The 26,622-nt window shown below is 42.0% G+C and overlaps 1 protein-coding gene across 3 annotated transcripts in view; it reads right to left on the bottom strand.

Moving 5' to 3' along the window:
- Clcn4 (chloride voltage-gated channel 4) overlaps positions 1-26,622 on the bottom strand; it is a 70,317-nt gene that overhangs the window by 22,457 nt on the left and 21,238 nt on the right. For all 3 annotated transcript variants that reach the window (XM_047536266.1, XM_047536267.1, XM_047536268.1), the window contains 7 exons: positions 21,090-21,245; positions 18,572-18,671; positions 12,970-13,157; positions 9,817-9,939; positions 4,232-4,438; positions 4,036-4,116; positions 1,936-2,481 (listed from right to left, as the gene is read on the bottom strand). In XM_047536266.1, the coding sequence (XP_047392222.1) occupies positions 1,936-2,481; positions 4,036-4,116; positions 4,232-4,438; positions 9,817-9,939; positions 12,970-13,157; positions 18,572-18,671; positions 21,090-21,233 (1,389 nt within the window). In that variant the 5' untranslated portion in view covers positions 21,234-21,245. The remainder of the gene's footprint in view (positions 1-1,935; positions 2,482-4,035; positions 4,117-4,231; positions 4,439-9,816; positions 9,940-12,969; positions 13,158-18,571; positions 18,672-21,089; positions 21,246-26,622) is intronic.

Below are 26,622 nucleotides of genomic sequence, written 5' to 3'. Positions count from 1 at the left end.
AAGTACATTTTCCAAGAGGCATTCTGATATTTTTCCACCCAGGGAAGGAGCAGCAAAGAAACAGACTATGTAACCAAAAAGATGTTGGTAGAAGTGTGCCACCTACTTAGATGAATGAAAATACAGGTTGGTTTATCTAGTGACCATACATGTGCTGCAGAACTTGCCTGACTCTCCACATTCGTGGGATCCCACATGACTGCTGATCCTGGGCACATTTCTGCCTGCCCCAGGTGGTCATCAGTCTGAGGACGGAAGTACACCTTCAACCTCTCTGAAGTTCAGTCTGGGTCCTTGTGTGCAATTGTTGGAATCTGAAACATTCCTTAGGAAATTGTTCCTTTCTGAACTTCCTCTTATTCCACAGTAATTTAATCCCCTGTCACTTCAAAGTAAACTTCTCTCAGCAAGCACTAAAGATGCTACTAGCATCTTCCTTGGACATGTAAATAAATCCCTTTGCTAGAAGCTGAAGGATCAGAGCCACAAGACTGTTTAATGATGTCCATCCATCCTCACTGTTAAAGCACAAATTCTAGTTTGTGTTTGCTTACTATCCACTCAAGTGGATAGTTTTTAGACTTTTTGAAGAGATAATTCATAGAATACCACATAAAAAGCAATAGTAATGGAAGAGAACAAGGGGCTCTGAGGGGTAAGTAATGCTGTTTCTGGTCCTGGATGCTATTTACACAGCACATGTGCTTTGTAAAAATTCATTAAGCTTGTTCACATCTCTGTATGAATGATATATCCCAATAAAATATTTTTAAGAAAAATAAGCAATAATAGGACCATTCATAATAGCCAAAAGGTGAAAACAACCCAAATGTCCATCAAAGGATGAATGGATAAACAAAATGTGGAATATTCATAGAATGGAATAGTATTCAGCTACAAAAAAAGGAATGAAACACTGACACCTGCTACGACATAGAGGAAACTTGAAAACATTATGCTCAGTGAAAGAAGCCAGACACAATGGCCATGCATTCCATTTATACGAAATGTCCGAAGTAGGTAAATCCATGGAAACAAAGAGCAGATGAGCAGCTGCCAGAAGCCAATGACCTGTATACTTTAAAATGATCCATTTTATACTCTATGTACTTGTTCTCTGTTTTTCCAAAATTTAAAAGGCAGAAATAACTCAAATGCCAGAGTCCATTAAAGAAAGCTCTTCAGGAAGAATTTTTGAAGTATGTCTGAAATGATTTAGCAGAGTGTTTTAAAAAGAATGAAAGCAGCTCTGTCCTCTGATTCTAGAAACAATAATGACAGCTTGCAAGAGCACTTGCCATCAAGAGAGGACATGTACAAGGAGCCCCTACTGGTCCCAGCCCCACCCAGGCCAGGGACATGCTTACTGTATGTTCTTGTCCTGCTGTCATGGTACACACGGCGCTCACCACACCATCTCCAAACACTGGGTTTGCCTGTGTCTCTCCCAGAGTGGTGTGTTCTTTAAGGTCAGCATTCTGGGTCAGGCTTTGTGTTCCTTGGACTTAGCACAGTGCTCAGGATGCAGCTGAAGCTCAAGGCATGTTTGCTGATCCCTTGGCGCCAAACCTTGGCTTCTTCCACTACCTGCTATCACCAGCTGACAGATAAACCTCAGCTTACCCCTGGTCTGCAAAGGTGCTAAGGTGAGTTTGATGCCTAGCTCTGTCTCCCATAAACTATGGATCTGACAGAGCCATCTATAGCCTCTGGGCTTTAGCTACCCTTGATTATAAAATGGGATTAAAATTTCGACTCCACAGAATTGTTGGTCATTAAGAGAACTGTTTTCTGTTGATTACAAGAATGTCAAACACCTTAGAACACACAAGAAAGGTCAGTCCCTCTTCCTCGAATCACAATTTTATTTTGGAGAATAGGGTACTGTCCCCAGAAAGACATGGAACCCCCCCATCTACCCTCCCCTTCACTTACCTTCATGCCAAAGGTAAATATTGTAATGACGATTTTGAAGATCAGTGCCAGGGCCAGTTGCCACATGGCTGTATAAACCCCAACTCCGGCTGGTCGGTCTGGAATGTCATCCACAGGCCGAGTCATGTTGGGGTCATTGATGTAGTCACAGAGCTGGGAGGACTCAAGGGCCCCACAGTCATTGAACAGCTCAGAAATTAGCTCACTGGTGCTCTGGCGTGTGTAGGGGTTAGGGTAGGCAATGATGGCAGTGATAGCTGTCACCACGATGACCTCCAGTACCGGGTACTTTCCCAGCCTGGTGGTCTTGCGCCTCCTGCACCAGGCAATGTTGCAGCGGGTGAAGAGGGTTCCCCACAAGCCCCCAAAGACCCCCAACAGGATGAAGGGGAAGAGTTCAGCCATGTACCAGGGTGTGTGGTATTCCACGTAAAAGAGAACCAGTCGGCTATTCCCAAAGGGGTTGATGGATCGCAGCGTGAAGGCTGCCACCAAGGCTGCAAAAAATGACCTCCACAAGGTCTTCAGAGGAAAATAGTAACTGACCTGGGACAAACAAGAAGAAAATCAGAGACTAGCCAGAGAAAAAGCAGCTCAGACCCCTTCCCCTTGTGTCAGCATCTACCTGCTGGCACTTGGCATGAAAAATATAATTCTAAGGCCAACAATGAATGACACATACTTCATCAGTCTAGGTTTAACTGTGACTGAAAAGTACCAACAAGATATTTAGGGAATCTATGTGGAAAAGTGGAATAGATACTATGTTGATTAGAGACTAATCAACATAGGTTTGAGTTGATATTTTTCCTTCTCTTTTCTTTGTGGGGTTACTGGGGATGGAACCCAGGAATCTATCACTAAGCTACATATCCAGCCTTTTTAAATTTTGAGACAGGGTCTCATTAAGTTGCTGAGGCTGGGCTCCAACTTGCAATCCTCCCGCCTCAGCCTCCTGAACTGATGGAATTACAAGTGTGCACCACTATACCTGGCTTGAGCTATGTTTTAAGAGAAGTAAAGAGCTGGTGTGTAGCTCAGTGGTAGAGGGAACACTCAGCATGCTTGAGGCCCAGAGTTATATCCCCAGCACTGAGAGAGAGAGAAAAAAACAAAACTATTTACTCATAATATTGTCAATAGTGTCCATGGTACATAGGTCCTCCTAAATGCAAACAAAATTCTGTACTTGATTTCATAGACAAGAGAAAGATGAAGGGTTGGAAAATTCTGGTCCAGCAATATATATATGGCACACAAACTGTGAATGGCTTTTACCTTTTTAAGTAGCCAGAAAAGTAAAAAAGCAACTTACAATATGAAATATCTATTCAAAAGAAGAATAATTTTTGTGCCATGTGAGAATTACATGAGATTCAAATTTTGGTGGAAAGCTTTTGGGGCACATAGCCATGCCCACTCATGGAGGCACTGTCTGGCTGCTTTCCTGCTACAAAAGCAGAGTTTACTGTCTGTAGCAGAAACTGTGTAGCCCACAAAGCCTAAAATAGTTACTGTTTAGCCCTTTTCAAAAAATATTTGCCAATTGCTTGATTGATCCACTCAGGTTCCAAGGGCTTTCCTTCAGAAAGAAGATACTATAAATCTTCCCAAAAAATATTGGTAATATTTTTTACTAGAGCTTTATGGTTATACATAGTTGTTGGGTTCATCCCAACCAATTCATACATGCATGAAAATCAGTTTCAGTTCATGATCCTTCCCTTCCCCCGAACCTTCCTCCCCTCTCCCTTCTCCTTCCTTTACTCTACTAGCCTTCATTTCACTCAGCTATTAATTTGTATTTGATTGGTTCTTTATGTAATTTTATCCTTCCCTCCCCCTTTCCTTTATTTTACTCTAGCTTCCACATGTGAAAGAAAACATTTGACTTTTGAATTTATATCAGCAATTTTTACAACAATACTTGAAAACATATCTAACAGCAGAAATTGGGGCTCCTCAGTCAACTGCAGGAAGCTTATGCAGCGTTTCTGTGAGTCTAATCTCCCAAGGGTAGATAAAGGCTTTCTGCTCAGCCAACCACCCACATATTCCTTGCCACTCAAAACCACGAATGCCCTTGCTGCCCACTCTCACCTCCTCTAGACTGAACAGCACACCTCCAATGGGAGCACCAAAGGCCACCGACACTCCAGCAGCAGCAGCAGCTGAAAGCACCTGCAAAGCAAATCATTACAAGCAGGCTTTGTGCAGGTGAGCCAAAGGCAGGGGTCAGGGAATCCAGGGCCCTGAAAAGAAGCCTTCCCTGCATAGAGAAGATGAGCGGGCTCACCTCACGCCTCTTGCCCTCGTTCTTGCTGTACTTGGAGAACAGGCTGCTGAAGAAGTTGCCACAGCAACAAGCCACATGTACCAGTGGCCCTTCCTTCCCAAGGCTCAGGCCAGATGACACAACCAGCACCAAGGTGACTGTCTTGATTAGCAGGGTCCACTTCCCTAAGTAGCCCCTGATGATAAAGCCACTCAAAATGGTCTTTATCTGAAACAAAGAACAGAGAGCAAGGAGGAATGAACAGCTTCCAGCCATGGCTAGGAAAAGAGCTGTAATGCCTCTGAAGCACATGAAGGGAGGCTGTCTTAGTTTTTGATGTTTACAATTTGATATTATATTAACAGAAGTTTGAATAATGGTAGTCCCTCACTTACTCATGGGGATATATTCCAAGACCTCCAGCGAATGCCTGAAACCTCAGATAGTAACACCAAATCCCATATATACTATGGTTTTTCCTAGGCATACATACTTATGATAAAGTTTAACTTATAAATTAGGCACAGGAAGAATTTAACAATAACTAATAATAAAATAGAACAATTATGCCAGTTGGAACACATTTTCTGTTCATGTCTTCCACTCAAAAATGTAATGGCTTTTCCATTTTAACTAAGCATTTATCCACAACCTATGACCATAACTTTTGCAATTCTAGGAGTAACAGCAAAATTAGCATGAGGTGTTTTTTCTTCATAATTTCATGGAGAGACGATTCATTCTTACCATTGATCTTAGCAATCTCAGCACACAATACTTTTTTTTTCCATAAGTCAAGAACTTTCACCTTTTCACTAAAAGGAAGGGCTTTACAACTTCTCTTTGGAATATGCAAATTGCCTGTACCACTACTCTTATGCTTTGGGGCCATTATTAAGTAAAATAAGGGTTACTTGAACAGAAGCACTGCAATCAATCTGATAACTAAGATGGCTACTGACTAATGTGAGGGTAGTGTATACAGCATAGATAATGCTATTTATGCTGTTTATGGTATTTACGGATAATTTATGTTCCAGACAGAATGGAGGAGGAGGGTGGGAGTTTTAATAACACTACTTGGGATAGTGTGCAATCTGCTCTCTAAATTTTTCAGCTCTTTTGTGTGTTTAAAAATACTCTCAATGCAATGTTGGAAAATAAAGAAGATGCTCAATATTCTCATAACACACCTTTAGGTGATGTAAAGATGCTTGAATCCCTCATGACCCCTTCTCTTCCATCAAATCCTACCCTCTTATATTGGAAAAGACTGAATACAAGGAAAACTGTCCTGCTCCGTTTTCGCACTTGCTCCACTTTACCAATGACTTTCTTCCTATGGGCACATATGAGACTTTGCTTAATGCATTTAGAATTCAACTGGATGCCAGTCTTGGTGATTAACTTTGTATATTGAAGTCCATTTCCCTAAATGGTATGCCTTTGCATAGATAGAAGCATCACCAATAGGAAAATAACTTCTACCTCCAACCTCTCTCATTTTAGTTGGCTAAAATGGAATGAACATTCACTGCTAAGGGAGCAATTTGCAAACCTCTAATCATTGATTAATTAGATAAGAAATTCCTGGTCAATTTTATTTCTCCATTGTGTAATACATGATGGGACAATGCTATCTCTTATCAGCGTCATTTACATAACTTCAAAATGCCTCCTTGTGAGCAGTGTTCTGCCATGTAAGCAATTTCCCAGATAGCTATTAAAATCCTTCTCAACCTTGGTGCTCATCAGAATCACCTGGAGAGTTAGGAAATACTGAGGACTGGCTCTCACCACAGAGATCTTCTGTAATCCATCTGGGGTGCATTCAAGGTATAGGGAGTTTTACAGCATCCCCAGGTAATTCTAAAGTGCTTCACTCCTGAAAAGGGTAGTACAGCTATTCCTAATTTCTTAATATTTCAGGGACAGCCTGAAAACTGTTTTTTCACTGACTTTTTCCACTGAACAGGTTAATTTTGGTGATTTTGGAAAAGTTATTGAGTGAATCCTCAAATTTTAAAGGTCTGTGGACAGGGCCATTTTCAGCTCAGGAATTATTGACAGAGATATGTTTCTTATTCAAGAAGAAGAGGGAGAGAGTGAGGGAAAGAGCACGCATGCGCACACATGCACGTGCTTGCGTATTCCGAAAAACCTCTGACAGCTCTTCCTCTAGAACTTATGTGAGATCCCTGAGCCATAATCAGATAGTATTTCTTGAACTACCCTTGAACTAATAGCAGACCAACTAGTCTCTAACTAGTGGTAGTTGGCCTGATTGAGCTTGTGCTCTGGGGAATGTGGGATCCCTTTATTTAAGGGATGTTTTATTATGCCTGCCACAATCCTGCCCTTTTGTGTTGCCTCGAATAAAATTATCTGTAATTTTTTGTCAGTTAGTTAATGTGGATTTGGACCCCAGGGTACAGTTTAAAAGCATAATACCATTTAGAAAATTACAAGCATCTAAATTACCTGAGCCTCTGCCAGCCATGACATGTGGTGAATTGAACAATGTAATAAGTATTTTATAATTCTCTAAAATGATTTTATAAAATTGTCATGATCAAATTAGGAATTACAAATTCATCCCCAGTAGATGCCAAAATCCAAACACTTGCTCTCATTTGAATTTGTGGAGACTGAAGCAAGCAGGGCTTTAACGCTATATATTGCGGTGGATTTATGACTGGTTGGTATTACCCTTAAAACCAGAACGCTCTCTGGTTGATAAATATTTGCATGAGTGTTTATGTTTTGTAAGGAACAGAAAAATCAACTCAGACTAAGTTCTGAGAGGGAGGATGAGCACTTTTAGAAATGCACCTTGGGCTAGGGCGTAGCTTAGTGTTAGAGCACTGCAGCCTTAAGTGAAGAATTTCCAGCTTTGTAATGATAACAGTGAAAACTTTGCTACTGCTGAATCATAACCATGCTTAATTATAAAACCTCCACTGGTTCCTGATACTTTAAAAGAGTGTTGTGAACACTTCAATAAAGTGAAAATGAATCTATTACATACTTACATGTGCTTAAAAGAATGTTGATAAAAGAAGCGACCATATACCCACTATCAAGAGGAAGAGATAGAAGAATGGATGCCCTGTTTGCCTCCCAACTGGAATCTTCCTCCTTTGCCTCACCAATTCCAATCTTTTCTCTGCCTTTCTTTTCTGTTTTTTTTTTTCTTTTTTGAGAGCAAAGTAATAGAGTAACAGGATTTATTAGAGTAATAGAAAGAAAGCAGAGCTCCCAAAGAGGGAGGGGTCCCAAGAGGAATGCCTTCTCTTCCTTTCTTGACCATGTTAGTGCTTATATTGTTTCAATTTGACTGTTTGTGGACTTTATATAAACAGAATCGTACTTTACATATTCTTCTGCAAAATACTTTCTTCATAAGACATCATATTTTTGTCAATGTTTCCTGTACTTTTGTCACATAAGAAACTTCAATACTTAATCAGTATTTGACTCCTTTTGAGTTCAGTTGTCTCCAATAAAGATACACACTTTAGAGAAGAAAAATTTACAAGACCCTCAAAGACAGAGCTCACATTTGAGATCTTTCTCTGTCCATGAGATCTCCAGCAGAGCCACACATCTCTGGTCCTTAGAAAGGCAGGGGCTTGACCATGGTACCTTACCTTCACAACTTCCCCTCTGAGTTCAGATCACCCTCAGTTATGGTTTGGACCTAGAATGTCCTCCAAAGATTCAATTGTTCAAGGTTTGGTTCCCAATTCAGCAATGTTCAGAGGTGGGGGTCTTTGGGAAGTGTTTGGATCCTAAGGCCTCTAACCTTATCAATGGATTAATCCATTGACAGATTCATAGCTGAATGGATTACTGGGAGGTGATGGAAACTGTAGAAGGTGGGACCTACTTGAAGGGAATGGATCCATGAGAGCCTACCCTTCAGGACTATTTCTTGCCCCGAGCTTCTTTCTCTTTCTTTGATTCCCAACTGCCATGAACTTAGCAGCTTCTCCACCATGTCCCTCTGCCATAACGCACTATCTCACCACAAGCCCAAAGTAACAGAGTCAGCTTACCATGCACTGAAACTTCTGCAACTATGAACCAAAATAAATATCTACTCCTTTAAGTTGTTTTTCTCAAGTATTGGGTCACAGTGATGAAAAGCTGACTACCACATCCTCCTTCCACCCCTTCATAGGAACTCAGAAGCTGCAGCCCTTCTGATACCCACTTCCATAAGCAAACATCAATTTTTTTTCAAGAAGTGATATACGTATGGTAAAATTTACATACTTTTTAGCCATTTAACATGTGTACTACTGTACTACTACTATTTTTATTTGGTTCCTAATTTTTTAATGTGTGTCACTGGGTAAGTTTTTGAGTATTTCATCCTTCTAACCCATTTCCCCCATAAAACCCATGTTTTCTATTGTGCCATTTTGCATTTATACAGCACAGTGATTTTTCAGAGCACATATGTCCCATTATAGCAGAACTGACTGCACGGAGGAAACAGGATGGTAATGCAGCTTGTTTTGTTTGTTTGTTGGTTGGTTGGTTCCTGAAGCAATATGTTAAAATAAACCACCAATTCAGCATGGCATATTGACTGTTTTTTCTATTTTTTTCCGAAATAAGACCATGTTGAGTTTTTCCTGTGACCATCTTTTAATCACTCCATCTCTTTCTGTAACTAGCTGAACCACGGTCAGTATGGGAAGGTGCACCCAAAGGGGTATGAATCCATTGCTACAACTGGCCCACAACTCTAAACTCACTATCTTCGCCGCCTGTGAGCATTGCTGAAGCACCAACCCAAAGGAGAACTGAATTGCATTGATTGAATGAAAATATAAGAACTTCTAACATTATTTCTGGCTAAAACTTTCATTGTCTGGACTTTTCTGGGAATCAGCTAACTTAATCATTATTCTGCCCAGTCAATCCTCCTAGGTTTCAAGTTCAGACTCAGGTATTCTCCTTGATTGATGAGATCACTTCCCTCCTACATAAAAGTGCTGAAAACTATTTACAAGAACTCTAAGTTCACAGGGGTACATTCCTAGTGCATGCACTGAAAAAAGAATTCATTTTTTCAAGATTGCTATTACCTTGTCACCAGAAGAGCAAAATGTGGCAAAGGAGTTTGATCCTCAGTAAGTGTTTTCAGCAATGATCCTCCAGTATTGTCTTTTTTCACATTACATCACAAATGCACTTAAGAGTTATTACAGTGCCACATTTATGTAGATGGTTAATGAACTCTGATTTCACATGCTACAACAGTTCATGCCTGCTTTACAAAGATAGGCATTTAATCATCTAAGGCACAACAGAGCAAAAATCCTGAAGATAGAGTTTTAATCCTGAAATCAGATTGCTGGGTTCAACTCACAGCTCACCAGCTCAGTGACCTTGGGCATGTATACATAACCTGCCTATCCTTTAGTTTCATTGACTGTTAAATGAAGACTAATAGTACTTACCTCATAGGCTTATTGTGAAAAGTAAATGAGTTAATAGATGCTAGATGCTTGGAACTGTGCTTGGCACAACAGTGCTACAAAAGTACTTGCTATTCTTATTATTGGTACAAAAGTAATTCAACCACAACTTACCTCTGGTATACCAGAGCCACAGGCGTATGGTGCAAATACACGCACCAGGGAGACTGCCAAAAATGCAAACAGCAACGCCCACAGGATGTACATTAAGTAATTCAAAATGTAAGCGCTGGCACCCTAAACAACAGACACAAAACAAGAAAGAAAATATGAGCCACAGCAGACCTGAGCAACTACTCAACCCCACACCATCCATCTTGAGATAGGACTGGGCAGGTTTGCCTCTTCCTGCATAAACAAAGGGGTCAGTGTGGGTTTTGTCAGCTGTTGCTATTGCTACAGTCACTACACACAAACAGCACCCGGTGTTCCTCCAGGAGCTGTTTACACCAACCTTCCTTCCACTGGGTGAAATGTTTGCAGTAATGGAAACCACGAATGCTGCCGGGTTGTAATCACCACTTGCACTAGAGTTAATAAAAGGTGTGACGCAGAAAACTCTGCCTCCAAGACTTGGGAAGATTTGTTTTGTCTTGTCTGCAGTGAGTTGGTCTCTCCTAGCTTTCAATTACAGTCACACCCATACCACAGCAAGTCACTACACTGCCAATGAGTAAGTGTCAGAACTGTGTTTTGGAAGACGGCTCCTCTAAGTGTGGTTCGTGGACCAGCAGCATCAGCATCACCTGGGAGCTTATTAGAGAGGATTGTCAGACCCACCCCAGAGCTGCTGAATAAGATGCTTTGGGCTGGAGCTCAGCTCCATGTGGTTTAACAAGCCCTCCAGGCAATTCTGAAGCACATGAACATTTGGGAGGCACTATTCAAGGGGAAATGCTTGATCATCTCCTTCAGAATAATTCACTGAATAATTTACTCCAAATTATCTGGTGTGTGGAGAATGGTTTCTCAACCAAACACATGGTCTGCGGTCAAGGACCTGATCTGCTGAGTGGAGACCTCATTTTTCTAGGCCTCAGCTTCTTATCACCATCTGGATTACTCAAGTGAAGGGGGAAGGAAAGAGAGATCACCTACAAGTCAGGCCATGGCCACAGCCACATGTGTGCCTATTAAAAGCAAAAACACGTTTCTGGAGGCTGCACTGCAAGCACATATATTCACACCCGATGTGGTGAGCAATCAGACTAAGGAATACCTTTCACCCACTTAAATATGTACTTTTTTGGGAGGCTAAAAATAACTTTTCACTCCCGCAAACAGTAATTCTTTGAATAAAAGTATAAATCTGAAAATCAGTTGAAAAGATGGACAGCCATATTTCCCCTGAAATGCATATTCTAACTACAGAGGAGAAATAAAATATGGAAGTCAGCCAATCCCATATGCCCACTCCCATCAAACCAGGTAGAGAATTTCTTTTTGGAAGTAATGGAGAGCACTGAGAATGTGTGAGATTTCAAGATCCCTGTCTACTTATGAGATGTGAAAGAATAAATTTTCAATTCCACTGAGAAAAGGTTTAGCAAAATGGCAAAGTGCATTCCAAATGTCTTCAACTGTGGTAAGTGAGTCAGGCAAGAACCGAAAAGTGGGGAAGGAAGGAGATGTACAAATACAATACATATATCTTCCAAGCACACTGCTAGCTTGAACAGTCCTCGCAATACCAATAAAGTGAAGCTTGGCCACCAAGTGCCCTCACCTGTCTTTCTTATTCATCAATGATTCCTATTCATTGTTGTAACCATTGAATTTGATTAGAAATTAACCCTTTCCTGAGCTAAGATTTTTATAAACATCTGAGGCCATAACTGCCATGAAGATAAGCACTGGATCTGTGCATAACCACAACATTCTCTATGCCTAGACATTCTCCTCAAAGAAGGCCCAGAAATATCCTCTGTAATGCAGTCATAAAATACAATGGGGAATGATAACTGAAACCACAATGAGATACCATGTCACACTCACTAGGCTAGCAATAATCAAAAAAGAAATACTAGCAAGTTTGGCAAGAAGGTAGACAAATCGGAACCCTCATACACTGCTGGTGGCAATGTAAATGGTGCAGCCACTTTGGAAAACAATCTGGAAGTTCCTCAAAAGATTCCACATAGAGTTCCCATCTGACCCAGAAGTAGTTCCACTCATACCCAAGAGAAATTAAATGTATGTCCATGCAAAAATTTGCACACAGATATTCATAACAGAGTAGCCAAAAAGTAGCCAAAAAGTGGAAGCAACTCTTGTTCATCAACTGATGACTAGACAAATAAAACATGGTCTATCCATAAAATGAAATATTATCCAGCCATGAAAAGGAAGTACTGGTTCATGCTTCAACATGAAGGGACACAAAGGGCACATTATGTGTGATTCCATTTATGCGAAATGTGTAGAACAGGCAAATCTATAGACAGCTAGTAGATTAGCAGTTGCCTCGAACTGGCAGGTTGTGGGAACATGGAAGTGAATGCTAATGGGTACAGGGTTTTGCAGGGAGAGGTAATGAAAATGTTCTAAAATAAGATTGTGGTGATGTTACACAATTCTGTGAATATACTAAAGACCTTTGGATTGTACATTTTAAATAGAAGAACCATATGAACTGTAAAGTATCTCACTAAAGTTGTTATTTTTTTAAAGGTAACATCTTTTCTCCTCAATTTCAAGGCATAAAAATCAATCCTAGGTCTTTAGCATGATCAACTAACCACCCCTGGTAAGAAAAAGGCAGACAAAAAGCTTTTATATACATACATAGATGTCTCTCTCTCTCTCTCTCTCTCTCTCTCTCTCTCTCTCTCTCTCTCTCACACACACACACACACACACACACACACACACATTATGTACATGAAACCATAGGGAAGTATTTCTTCCAAGTGAAGTTTCAGAGGTAGCATCAGAGCCAGAAGAAAAGAAGTCACCCTAGAATTAATCTCAAAAACTAAAAGCAAGCAGGCACAGTGGCCATGCCTGTAATCCCAGAAACTTGGCAAGCTGAGACAGGAGGATACCAAGTTCAAGGCCAGCCTGGGTAGCTTAGTAAGACACTATCTCAAAATACAATAAAAAGTGCTGGGGTATAGCTCAATAGCAGAGTGCTTGCTTGGCATGCACTGGGCTCTGGGTTCCATCCCCAGCACTGTAGAAAAAAGAGGGGAAAGGGGAGAAAGCACAGGCACCCACATATCACAGACTGGTGGGGATTCCCAGGCAGGACCCTACACAGACACCCACCTCTGACTGATTCACCAGCAACTCTGACCACTTCTGCCACAGGGGGCACTTGTCCCTGTCCTCAAATGTGGTCTCATTGGACGTCCAGCAGCATTGCTCATGGCTGTACCAAAAGGCAGACAGGCAGACTCCCTCCTTTAGGTCCGTCATCCAGTCGACTGCAAGATCGATGACCCCAGCCAAAGTGCCTGGAAGAAGCAGCACAGCCATTGAAAGGAATTGCCCCACAGGGCAAGGAGACCACGCAAAAAGTAGCAACCAGAACCACGGCAGCCACAAAGGCCCAGGCACCAGACAGGACATGAGCATTTTGCAGGGCTGCCAATGACATTATCATAGGAAACTTCTTTCATTCATCAGCAAGTGGACAAGGTAGTTTCCCACCCAATGGGAGATATAGAGGACTTAGTGGCTCACATCAGGTAGGAGAGACATACATATGGTTATGCTCTTATCTCAAGCTACCAGGGCCAAGAGGCTTTTGGGATTCACCCCTTTCCAAAGTTTTAAAATAGGGAATATACTCCATAAAAGATACAACCCCTTGGTGGCTTCTGGGGCAGGACCCTGTGATCACACACAGTAATATTTTTCACTGAAGTGTGCTAATTCAGACAAACTTGAGGCATAGCAACAACACCAGCCTCACACCCTAAAATGAGTAAGGCTTCGCCACCAAATAGAAACAGCACTGGAGAAAACCGTATTTATTAGAACTTTCTGGACTTTTTAAATTATGGGTAAGGGATTGTGGGTCTATATAAGTCAAAACTTATTTTAAAGGTTGGAAGTGGGATAAAAGAATATGCAGTTGAGTGGCTCACAAAAGGCTGCCTTGGGTCTCTTTTCAGAATCACCCATTCTAGTCTGTTATAAAGGCAGTGCATGTTTTCAGGTTTCTTACTACTTGAAACTTCTACTGGATCCTTATTACAGTATTGGTTCCACATCACTACCAAAGGCATCCACACCAGCACTCCCCCTCCTCCAACGCTGGAAGCTGCCTGACTCAGTTCTAGGACCCTTCCCCATGTAGGCCCTGGATCTCCTTCCTCCTTAGAGTCTCATTCTTAATGACTCCCCTCTTTCCTGTATTTCACCTCTCCCTTTCTGATGGCTCCTTCTCATCAGCATTTAACCTTTAGGAAACAAAACAAGCCCTTCCTGGTCCCACTTCCCTATCCAGCCACCATCCTATCTCGTTCCTTCTATTCTCAGTCTCACTTCCCCTCAGTCCAGTTCATTCCCTCCATCTCCCAGAAGAATCCTATACAGCACAGTGGCCTGTGCTCAGTCTTTATCTTCTAGAAAAGAATCTACAAACTACAACCCACAGGCTGAATCTGGTCCACCGCCTGTTTTTGTAAATAAAATTTTATTGGAACACAGCCATATCATCCAATTACCTACTGACTGTGGCTCCTTTCAGGCTTCAGTGGCAGAATTGAATTGCTGAGGCGGCCCATATAGCTGAAAATATTTACTCACTGGCCTTTTATAGAAGAAGTGTGCTGACCCCAGTTTCAGACCTCTCACCATCATTTGACATGCTGACCACCCCATTCTTCTAGAAATTCCTCTTTCCTTGGCTTCCACAATATTGAACTCTGCTGGTTTCCTCCTAGTTATCTGGTTTTCTCTACCTCCCCTGATCTTTCCTACTCCTCTAGCCAACTTCTAAAAGGTTCATTTCCTCAGAGCTTGACCCTAAACATTTCTCTTTTAACACTGTGCTCTCAACCTTGGCAACCTTATTCACAGTCTTCCATTTGCTACTGAGCTAAAATAACTACACAGTCCAGCGGCCAGTCTCCAGTGCACACAGCAGACATCACCAATCAATTGTGACACACTTCATTGGATTCACCTTCACAACCCTTTTGACATGCCTATGGCAGACACCACTAATTAATCATGACCCACTCTATGAACTCATCCTCACAGACTTTTTTAATAGAGCCCCAGGCAATCCAAACCAATGAATAGGAATCATCAAAGGACAAGAGTATAATTGCCTTTTGGGTCTATTGGCTACCTCTGCTCCAACTCACTGCATCTAATGCTGAAACCATGAATTTTTTCCCCAGTCTCAGTTTTGTTCCCAGCTGGGAGGAGATCCCTCCATCCAGAGATTTGTGCCAACTAGAAACCTGGATAAACTTCCCCTTTCCAGGCAATCATCACATCCTCACAATTCCTCCTCTGAATCTCTCTTCAATTGCTCCATTTCCCTCCTTCTCTGCCACTTCTGCAGTCATTCAGACCACTATTCAGGAGTCACTTCTGGCTTATCTGTATAAGGGCTTCCTCTCTGGTCTCTCTACTCTAGTCTTGCCCCAATCCAATGGGTTTGCCACATTGTGGTCAGACAGACTTTCAAAAATTCCAATCTGATCCATGCCACCACCACTCCCCACACACAAAAACCCACCATAGTTTCCCATCACTCTCGGGAGAACACCTAAATCTTCAATCTCAGACCCTGCCAGCTGGGCCTTATCTCTCTCCAGTTTCATCTTTTTCTAGCACTAACCCCCCATGACATGCCCACTTAATGTTCCTGAAACATGCCAGGCTGTCCTCTCTGCACCACCTCAGCAAGCACTGTGATCCCCCTGATCAAGCAATCTCCTGCTTATTTTCCAGATGCCAGTGTTAATATCACTTCCTTCCAGAACCTTCCCTGATTTCCTAAGTCTGGGTTAGGTGTACTTCCCAGGCACTGCTGTGGCTGTTTGTCCTTCCCCTATCACCATACTTCCCACATCCTGATATCAAGATTAGCTAGATATTTGCATGTTAGTGTATGTGCACACACGTGTTTGTACTTCCACTAGTTTATAAGTGGTGGGGGAAAAGGTTTTCCTTTTTTTGTGTCACAGGGGAAGTCAGGTCAGGCATCCAGACCCTGTGTGCACTCCAGGTGGACACTCAAGAGAAATGAAAACATTCATCTACACAAAGACTGGTACACAGATATTCATAGCAATAGTGTTCAAAATAGACAAAAAGTAGAAATAATGCAATTGTTCATTAATGGATGAAAGGTAAACAAAATGTGGTCTATCCACACAATGTAATAAACATTTGGAAATAAAAATGAATGAAGTACTGGTGCATGTTATGACATGAATGCACCTTTAAAAATTATGCTGTGTGAAAGAAATTAATCACAAAAGTCCACATGGTGTGATTCCATTTATACAAAATGTCCAGGATAAGCAAACATGAGACAGAAAGAAGATTAGAGGTGACCCAGGGCTGGGAGGGGAGGCTGACACTTGATAGTTAAAGGCTACAGAGGGTCTTTTAGGGGCAATAAAATCATTCTAAAATTACTCATAGTGATGGTTACACAACTCTGTGAATACACTGAAAAACAGAATTTACATTTAAATAGTATGCTATGTGACTTGTATTTCAATAGAGCAGTTCCATACGAATATACAGCAAGTGAGGAGGCAGGCTTAGAGAGGGAAGGATGTTATTTTAAAGAGATCAGAAACAGTTTCAAATGGAAAATAATATTTGAACAAAGACCTGAAGATGAGGGAAGGATACCGCAGAGGTGCAAAATCAAGATTCAATGATCAGCCCAAATTACATCACTTTTCATTATTTATAATCACATTATTCCACACCCAATCTTCCTTGCCATTCCTGGTTCTGACTGTGCGCTGGTCGGTCTTCAGCTTTGATCCATGGTACAACAGCGACACCCAGTGGTATCTCCTGATAAATGCTCTGCAGAGGAGATAACAGCTGGGGTTCTCCATCAAGAGAGTTCAAATAAAATGGTCAGGGTGCCTCTGAGGGGAGGACTGGCCAGGCACTAGGATGCCTGAGTCCTCTCCACCGATAGCAGTAGGGAAAAGGCACAGCTCACTATGTTTCCTTCGATGTGCATTCATATAAAAAAAATACTTAAGCCTCCTTTATCCTCCATATCCTCCCATTCCTACCCTCTTATGTTCATCTGCTGGTGTGCCCATGGGATCTGTTTCCTCTGTGGCTCTCACCCCAGGTTGCATATTAGAATCATGGAGAGGAAAGGAGGGAGTCTGTATTCAATGCCAGGAAGTCCTCTCCAGAGAGGCTGTTTAATTGAAGCCCGGGCAGCAGTATATCTTTTTAATTCCCCAGAAAATTCTTCCTAAAAGAACTGATGGAAATTAGACCACAAGTGAAACCAGCTGGTCAAAATCAGCTAGGTTAAAGATAGCCCAACAGGGCCCCTAGATTAGTCAATAAATCTAAGCTGTGCTGTTTACTCCAGCAAGACGCTAGAATATGGAGTCTCTTCATTTCCCCTATTAATTTCTCCTACCTAGGAGCCAAGAATAATGATACACTGTAAGGTTTTATAAATTTCTTCTACATAAAGGCACCAAAATTCACAGCAAACTCCCACTCTGTCCACTTTCAAAGGTCTTCATAGAAGCTGTCAGGCAAAATTGGTGGCAAAACACCAGGTCCCAAAGTCTGATTCCCTTCCATGGTGGTTGCAATTATACACTGGGAAACACCACTGGGGGAAGAAGGATGGAACTGGAGAGGTAGACAGATGGCCACTGTGACTAGTAGAAAAGGAAACTACCCTCCCCACCCCAGGCATTTCTCTAGGCTTTTTGTGGAACACAGAGGCAGGCTAAGCAGACAGACCCCTTGCCTGGCAACCAGTTCCCCGCCTACAATTATCTTTGGCATACGTTAAAGATTGCCCAGCAATCAAAATCCTCTGTAATCACAAAATTATATCTGTGCCCCATCAGTGTTTTTTTCTTAGAGAACTTACTATATTCTCCCTGTATTATTGTCAATTCTTGAACCAGAACTATTAGGTTGCTAAATGTAGGGGATTTTTATTAAGGGGCTTTCTACATGTTGGCTTATTTTTAAAAAAATTCTTAGACATGAACCTTCACAGCCTCCTAAAGGGAAATAAGTTTCAGGAAATAGTTTCCAAGAAGAGCTGGTACATTTGGTTTGAAAAGGAAAAGTTTTCTCTCCAAATACGCATCCATTTACTTTGAAACTTCTACTGCTCACAAACATGGCACTGGGATTACAAAACTGAAGGATGCAGCGTCTCTGAAGGTCAGAACAATGGAGGGAATGGAGGCATACTGCCCTGGGCCCACCTCAGATCCTGTGGGTATCTAGCACCATTTTGAATGTGGTAAGACATTTACAGTTCATTTCAGGGCTTGCCAGTAGTAGTAAAAGCCAATCTCCTATGGTGTTTGGTAACTAGAGATCAAAATGTCTCCATATTTTGCTGCCTTCTACAAAACCAAGCATAACACATGTGAAATGTGTGCTTTCAGCAAACTACAGTGTGGTAATCACCCACTGCTCCGTGTGGTAAAGGCCCATCAGTGCTATAATCACAGCTCTCCAGAAGTTATGTCTTGGATATGATGATAGATTTTAGGCTAAATATATGGTCATGTACTTAGCTCTTAGATAGTTCAAGTAATAAATCCCTCGCATGGAGGTAAAAGAGAAACACTCCATACTCCAGAAATCTTCCCAAAGGGAGAGTTTGGGGGTTTCAGCATCCCCAGCTTTCCACAGGAGTCCTGCACACCATTCCACATACCTGCCAGCAGACCAATGAGCAGCATCACCACCCATCCTGACCAGGCGTCCAGCAAACTCTTGATGAACTCCCATATGGACTCCTTGCTTTTGCTTGTTATCTAGAAACAAAGCAGACACAGCAGTTGATTGGAACACATTTTCTAATTCATGATTCGTTCCCTGAAATGGTTTCCTTGGGAAACAGAGTGATTGAGAAAATGAATGTAATTAAGCAACTAAATTCCCAGTTACATTATTCTTTCAGTAATGTACCACAATGATAAAATGGGCTTTCTAGTTCACAGAGCTATAAAGATGCCATAATAGTCTCCAAAGAATTGGAGGACCAAAAAAATTCACTTAATTAAAAAAACATACTAAATATGATTTGCTCTTTGATTATTTAAAATCCATTCTGAAGGGAGACATTGATTCAGAGTCACCAGTTTGAATACAAGTTACAACTCTAACTTATGTTTTAAGGTCTGTTCATTAAAAATCTATTGAAATAGACTTCATTTCCTACTTTTGTTTTCAGGGTTAAATTTTAACAGTAGACCTTTGAATCAGGTAGGGTGAATCACAGTTGCCACAGTGGATGGATAAATCTCTGCATGCGGTAAGAATACCCCCTTCCCTCCTGTATTAAGAAAATCCTATATTGCTTTGAGATCATCATCCTCCTCATAATCCTTTAGATCAGTGGTCAGCAAAAATTTTCTGTAAAGGGTCAAAGAGTAAATATTTTGGGCTCTGCAGGTTAAAGGGTGTCTGTTGCATATACCCAACTCTGCCACTGTAGCACAAAAGTGGCCACAGATAATATATAAATGAATAGGCATGGCTGAGTTCCAATAAATCTTTATTTATAAAACAAGGTGCCAGCTGGCTTTGGCATGAGAGCCATAGTTTGCTAATCCCTGCTCTAGAGTGAAGGCTGCCCCGTCTGCCTTGTTCCTCCATGTTGGAACCCAGAGGCTGCATTATCTTTGTGCCTAAACAAGAATATGTTACATACTCCCTACACATCTCTCTTCCTCCTCTGAGCACTCTCATCATTTGTTCCTCATCCCCCTCTGAAGCTGCTCGCCCTGAGGTCACTGACAGCCCCTACATTGTTGAAACACACCTAATTTACATCTCTGTGCAGGGGACCTTATGAGCAGCCTCCTCCTCTCGCTTGAGACCACTCTTGGCTGGTTCCTCTCCTTCTCCTCTACCTGCTTCTTCTAAGCATCTGTCTCTGGTTCCCCACCTACCTCCCTGGCATCTATTACATCTTGACTTTCCCAGGGTCCTGACTACCTCCTTACTCTATGTACCTTGGCTACCTTGGCCACCCTGGCCATCTCTAAAGCTTCAGCATCAACTTGCATGCCAAGGGCCCCTCATTCTCTTCCCACAGCCTTAACCTCATCCTGGAACTGCAGAATTCTCTCTACCTTCCAACCTCATGCAGGCCAGCCAGGCAGCTTGAATTCAAAGCCTGAAAAGCAGAACTCCTGGCCTCCCTCGTTATTCACATTTCCCCTTCCCTCCCTCTCTTCATCTAAGGCACTACCTGGTGTTCCTTGACTCTACTCCACTCCTGACCCCAATATCTCAACTAAAATCTGTCCATAGCTCCTCAGAATGTCTCTTGTCCCTAATCCCCTTTATTCCATCTGCACTTCATTCTTTCAGAACTCCTTCTTTCTGCTGAGCTAACTTCAGGATTTCCTGCTTCTCTTATCGTAATGCATCTTTATTGTATTCTGTGGCCTTCAACACGAAATACAAACTCCTCTCCATGGCCCACTTGGTCACTAACAACAGGGCCCCATTGCCCACACTTCCAGACTCATCCTTATTCCTTCCTTCAATAAATCCTTCACCATACCCTAGAAGCTCCCTCAATTGCCCAAAGGGTCCATGTTGTTTCATGCCTCTGGGACTTAGTAAAAAATAAAAGGATCACTCTTGATGTTTAGAATCCTCTCCCCTCTCTCTGACTAGCAAACTCTTAGTCATCCTTCAGGATCCAACTGATATGTCACTCCCTCTGAAAAACCCTTCCTTCCCAAATGATCGCTTGGCATGTGATACACAACTGTATTGTGGCCATTCCAATATATACTGATAGCCAACTGGATGTCAGGCACCACGATAATGCGTTTTCACATACAATCTCATTTAATCCTTAGGTATAATCACCTCCATCCTCATGAATGAGAAAATTGGGCCAAGAAATGGCACACCCAAAGTCACTTAGCCTAGAGGTGGTAAGGGAAAGGTGGGTCCCAAATTTATGTGGTTCCAGGGTCCCCTCCTTGCCTCCACACTGCATTCCCTCCGTCTGACACAGCCTCTAACCCAAAGCACCTGATATTGTAATTCCCTCTTGAAACCTATGGCTTTCCCTAGCCATTCTCCTCTCTTTCAAACCTAACCCAGTACATTCCATGTAACCTAAGCCCCAGTTCCGTAACTTGCAGATGAAACACAGCATAGCCATTGCAGAGATCCCCTTCAGCGTGGCCTTTACAAATGCCACCTACCTTTCTGTGTCTGTCAGTGTCCCGTGACTTCTCCCTCAGCCAATCGATGGTGTGGAAGTCCTCGTAAGTCCCCACATCAGGGAACGGCTCGTCAAGGAAATCCATCAGGTTTCCGGAGCCACTCATTGCTCCCGCATGGACCATGCTAAGTTACACCTGTGAGAGAAAACTGGCCATTCAAAACATAAGCAGGACTTCTACTTGGACACAGTAGCAGAAGAATCCATGGGCTCTATTTTCTTATATAAGAAAATATTATTTCAGGATAAGCATTGCTGCTGTCATGGAATATGAACACAGCTGGTTCTCATTGTTAATCATAGTTAAGGTCTATAGTCACCTCCAACCCTGAATTAAGAAATACTGAAGCACTACTCCTAGGAGAATTCTGGGTTAGGTTCCTACGAGTCTCTTCTTGCCTAAGCCTCACTTCCTACACATCTCCTCCCCCCCTGAGCACTTTCCACATCATTCCTCATCCTTCCCCAAAGCAGCCTTCCCCAGATCAATACATAACCTTGTTTTACATGGATTTCCATTTAATGACACCCTATCTATATGTATTGTTGATTAACACTGAACTCACAACCAACAGCACTATCACTCATGCCTGAACAAGGTTTCTCTAGCATGTGTTTTCCCCACAAGGCACATCACAAACTTCTCATGATTAGAAATGCTAGATGGCACTCCAGTACTATACTTCAGAACCATTTTAAACAGCAAAATTACCAACAAAAAAGCAGAAAATGTGGTAATAAACAGAACACTAAAAGGACACTGGTTCATAGTATGAGGGTGGAATCAGAAAGGCAAGGGTCGTTTTCTCCCACCTCAAATGATAGCATGTGCTTCTGGCAACTAAACCTTTTGCCACTCTGCACATGCCTGTCTATGAATGACCTTGAAAGCAATGCAAGTGTTAACTTTGGGGTGCTACAGTTTGGATCTTAAATGTCCTCTAGAAGCTCATGTGGTGAAGGCTTGGCACCCAAGATGGTGTTTTAGGGATTTGGTAGAAGCCTTAAGAGGTGGGGGTATGGTCACTTACATCTTGGGGGTATGACCTCTTTCTCCTCCCAACCCCCATCCCGGCCATGAAATGAGCATGAAGTGAGTGGCTTTGCTCCACCACATGCTCCCTTCATGATATGCTGCCTCGTCACAGGCCCAAAGCAAAGGAACCAATTGATTATGAACCGGAATCTCCAGAACTGTGAACCAAAATATATCTTTTCTCTTTTGAACTGGATCATCTCAAGTTTTTTTTTTGTTATAGTGGCAGAAAACTGACTAATATAGGGGCTACAAATAAATTTTAGTAAATAGGAAAAGTTGCAAATTAAGAGTCTACAAATGAGGATCAACTACACATATTTCTGGAAAACCTCAGGCTCTGCAAAAGGAAGGTATCAAAAGGTGAGGGATAGAGAGGCCAAAGGTGTAACCAAACAGGTAACTGGTTCCCCTGAGAGATAAAGGAGGCCACTGAGGCAGTAGCCCACATACTTTCATCATTGACTTTCCAAATGGACAATAAAAGCAGGGTAAAAATACTGGTGAGAGTTTAATTCACTGGTAGGAGCCAAGTCAATCTGCAAATAGCAGCAACCCTCTGCGCTAAGGGGGGTCACCATGGAGATGGACAAGGGAAGCAGGACAACCTGCCATGAGCCATGCAGAGCTGGGGCACACTGTCTTGAGCAAGGAGCTCCAGTGCAGAAGCTCATTTTCTATTTTTCTTAAGATACAGTTAAAATGGCTCCTGCTGCTAGGCCAGAAGGAAAGTTGAATGCCTCTTACTTTTCTAAGATAACAATTCCATTTCCACATTTGGGTTCCTATTGCCCAGAAAACCATCAGGAATGAGCCAACGCATCTTCCCTGTTCCACCACCATCAGAGCCTTATTTACAGATCACATAGGAGCTCATCTGAGATGTAGAAAATGCTTTGCAGCAGAACTGACACTCACCCCAGTTAGCAGAAGAAATACTATACTGTTACAGACACAAGAGCTTGGAATATGCACTAAATAAAAAATGACTTTGGCATAGAGTATGGAAATTTGAATTGTAGGACGAGGACCACAAAAGTGCTGGAATGGCTGGTTAAAAACTTGAAGGTGGTCATAAAAATAGTTGACTGCACACTTCTCCCATTGCTTTATGTATTTATGTATCTGGAGGACTCAACCACCACCTGATAAAACTGAGTTTTAATCAAATTGAAAAGTCACTATGGGCAAAGTAGGGTAATCAACTTACAAGCAATAAAGTGGCCACAGTGATTGATTTATTGACCATATGTGCAACTCAGCTGCTTTAAAACGCTCAAAGTTTGAGGTCTGAGCTGTGTCAAGTTGAAAACTACACCCATTGATGAGGGCCCAGGGAAGAATCATATTGCATAAGTCAGTAGCAACCAATAACAGAACCAATATGATAAGGGAAGAAATAAAATTAGAAAGCAGAGATTTCATTCTCATTTCTACAAAAACAAGATGGTCATAATCTCCTATTACTTGTGGTAAAGAAAATCTCTGATGGGAAAATAAGACAATGAGCTATTGACCCACAACGCAGAGCCCTGGTCAGAAAAGCCCAGAGCAGAGAAAAGAACTGAAGAGCTTTGGACCTTCTGTTAAAAGGGAGTTGATACTACCTGAAACTAAAACAAAACTCCAGACAAGCAACAACTCCAGACAATAATGCTTGAAATGGAAAGTTACTCTGAAGAACAAATGTGTCTTTAAACTTTGATGGAGCTTGTCATGGGCATGATGATAGGCACATAATTGGTAGAGGAAAATAAACATGATCTAATCTACAGAGTCTCTGTGGGCAGGGAGGGCAAAGAGAAAGGAGGTGAGGAGGAGTTAGGTGCATCATAACAACTGATAAGAGAGAATTTTCTTGGGCTCTGAGGGAGAGGAAAATGAAGACAAGTCAAGTTATCTGTGGCTATGCAGACCAATTCCAGGGGAGAAGGGCTGCAGCAGCAACAGATGACAAAGCCACCAACAGAGACAGGATAAAACAGAATTTGCCCTAATCCATGCTAGCGTTATCCTGCCTAACAAGATAACATTTCTCCCACACAACCATTATTTACCTACAAAGGGACTTTGGAAGGCCTGCAGAACACCTAGTCTTTTATCCCATCCCTCAAAGCAAAAACGTATCAGCCAGTTTGGTCTCTCAACATGAAGACTTCAAGATGGCAGGATCAAAGTCTTCAATAGCAAGTGATAACAACAGAATCTGACCAGTAAAACTCACTCCACCAGGGCCCAACAAAAACAGGTATGTGTTAACTGTGATAACATCAGTGATATATTTATGACTTTGATGTTGAAAGCAACAGAGAATGAACTGGCTCAACCGCAGAACAGGGATCTGTATCATTTCAAGGAAACCTGGACTTTGCATAGCTGACTGTTGGTGATAATGTAATGGGTTCTAGAAGATGAAAGAAAGCGGGAAATCACCCAGATCAGCATTAAGAAGGACAGATTCTAAGTATAATCTAGGCTTGACTAAATATAGAACCCACCACCTCAGGCTACTCAAAATTCTCAGCATGTGGGTCATCAAAATGTTAGGCAGAAACCCATTCCTTTGAATGTGCTGTTCCCTCCAATTTGAACAGCTTTTCTCTTTTGCTTGGGAAGTTCCCATTCACCTTCCAGAACCCTGTTCTATTTGTCCCCATCTATGGAACTTGCATTAATTTCCCCAGAAAGAGCACAGGGTGTCTTCCTTGGCCTCCTCAAAGATTCTTTAACAGAAATCCTAATTACATCATGGCAACAAATAACTTCCCATTCTGATGACCCTCTGTAGTCATGAACAACGGCATACCTGCTGCATCTCCATTGCTAGGCCCAGCACGGAGTTCATGTTCAATAACATATTTTGAGTTCATTTAAATGCACGTTTATTTCTGAACCACTGGGGTGACAGAGGCAAGGCCCCCATTACAGAAGTTTTGTAGATTCCATTTATGCACCCACCAAAAATTTTTAAGATTTAATTTCATCACAAATAGGATAAAAGACTCAGGAAAGAGAGAAAAGAAACATATGTGAGCAGAAGAGACAGGTGTCCATCAGTGGATGAATGGATAACGAAAATGTGGTATATATACATAATGAAGTTCACTTAGTCATAGAGAATGAAATTATGTCATTTATAGGTAAATGGATAGAACACAAGAGTATTATGTTAAGTGAAATAAGCCAAACTCAGAAAATCAAGAGGAATATGTTTTCTCTCCTATGTGGAAGATAAGGAAAAGAAAGGTGGTGGTGGAGGTCTCATGAAAATTGAAGGAAGCCCAATAGAGTAAAGGGACCAGGGGGAGGGAGGAGGAGAGGGAAAGGGGAAACACTGGCGAACAATATTGACCAAATTATGTTGTTATATCATGTGCATGTATGAATGTGTAACAACAAATCCCATTATCATATAAAATTATGATGCACTAATAAAAATATGAAAAATTATCAGGACTGGGACCTTGACCTGCTGCTACTATATAAAGAGCAGGGCAGGGGGCACAGGGAGGAAGCTGCACCCTGCATGGTAACCTGGGAGTCTGCTGGGTGGCTTCATTTCTCTCAGTCTGAATCAGCAGGACTAAGAACAATCTCTCTGTCCTTTTTTCCCTGCAATACCATGGAGCATCTCACTGTTAGTATAGCCATAAAAGGGAAAAAAAGCCATATCAGTAATCTAGTGGAGATCCCCAAACACAGCAGCTTAGAAACAATCATCTCTTTATATTGCCTGAGTTTGATTGGGCTCTGCTAGATGGTTCTCACCTGGGGTCTCTCTTGAGGCTGCGACCAAACAAGGCTGGAGTCATCTGAAGGTCTGTTCACTACACTTCAGTGTCTGGGCTGCAAGATTCAACAGTTGGGAACTAGAGCAGTTGGGGTTTCCTGGACATCTATCTCTCCATGTGGCACCTCCAAGTGTCTGCCCCAGCATGGTGGCACTGGGTGGAGTGGATTCTCACTTGCAGGCTCTGGTCTCCAAAGTAATTGTGTCCACATAGAGATCAGGAAGAAGCTGTATCATACCACCTGGCTTGGCACAGAAGTCAGCAGTTGCCCTTCTGCCACATGAGACCCACTGAGGCAATCACAAAAGCCCTCCCAGGTCCAAGTGGAGAGAGAGTAAATACCACCTCTGGAGTGGGGCATGGCAGGGCTCTGGAGGAGCAGCCAGAAACCAGACATTCTGTTGTGGCTATTTTTGAAAAATTAAACTGACTATCCAACTTATAAAAAATCTTCACAAAAAAGCATCCAGAAGAAAACAATGATTCTCTATGAACATAGCCTAGAGAGTGAATCACTATAACATATTGCTATATTTTTCATAGATGTATCTTAAAATAAATGGACAGTATGATAGAGCTAGTTCTTTAATGTGCTTTTCCCTCTATACTTTGAGCATTTCCCGAGAGGCAGCACCGCATAGAGGTTAGAAACAGACTCTGAAACAGCACTGCCTGGCTCCACTTCC

The sequence above is a fragment of the Sciurus carolinensis genome, chromosome X, assembly GCF_902686445.1.
Source record: "Sciurus carolinensis chromosome X, mSciCar1.2, whole genome shotgun sequence".
NCBI lineage: Eukaryota > Metazoa > Chordata > Mammalia > Rodentia > Sciuridae > Sciurus > Sciurus carolinensis.
This window is presented reverse-complemented; position numbering and strand designations above follow the sequence as displayed.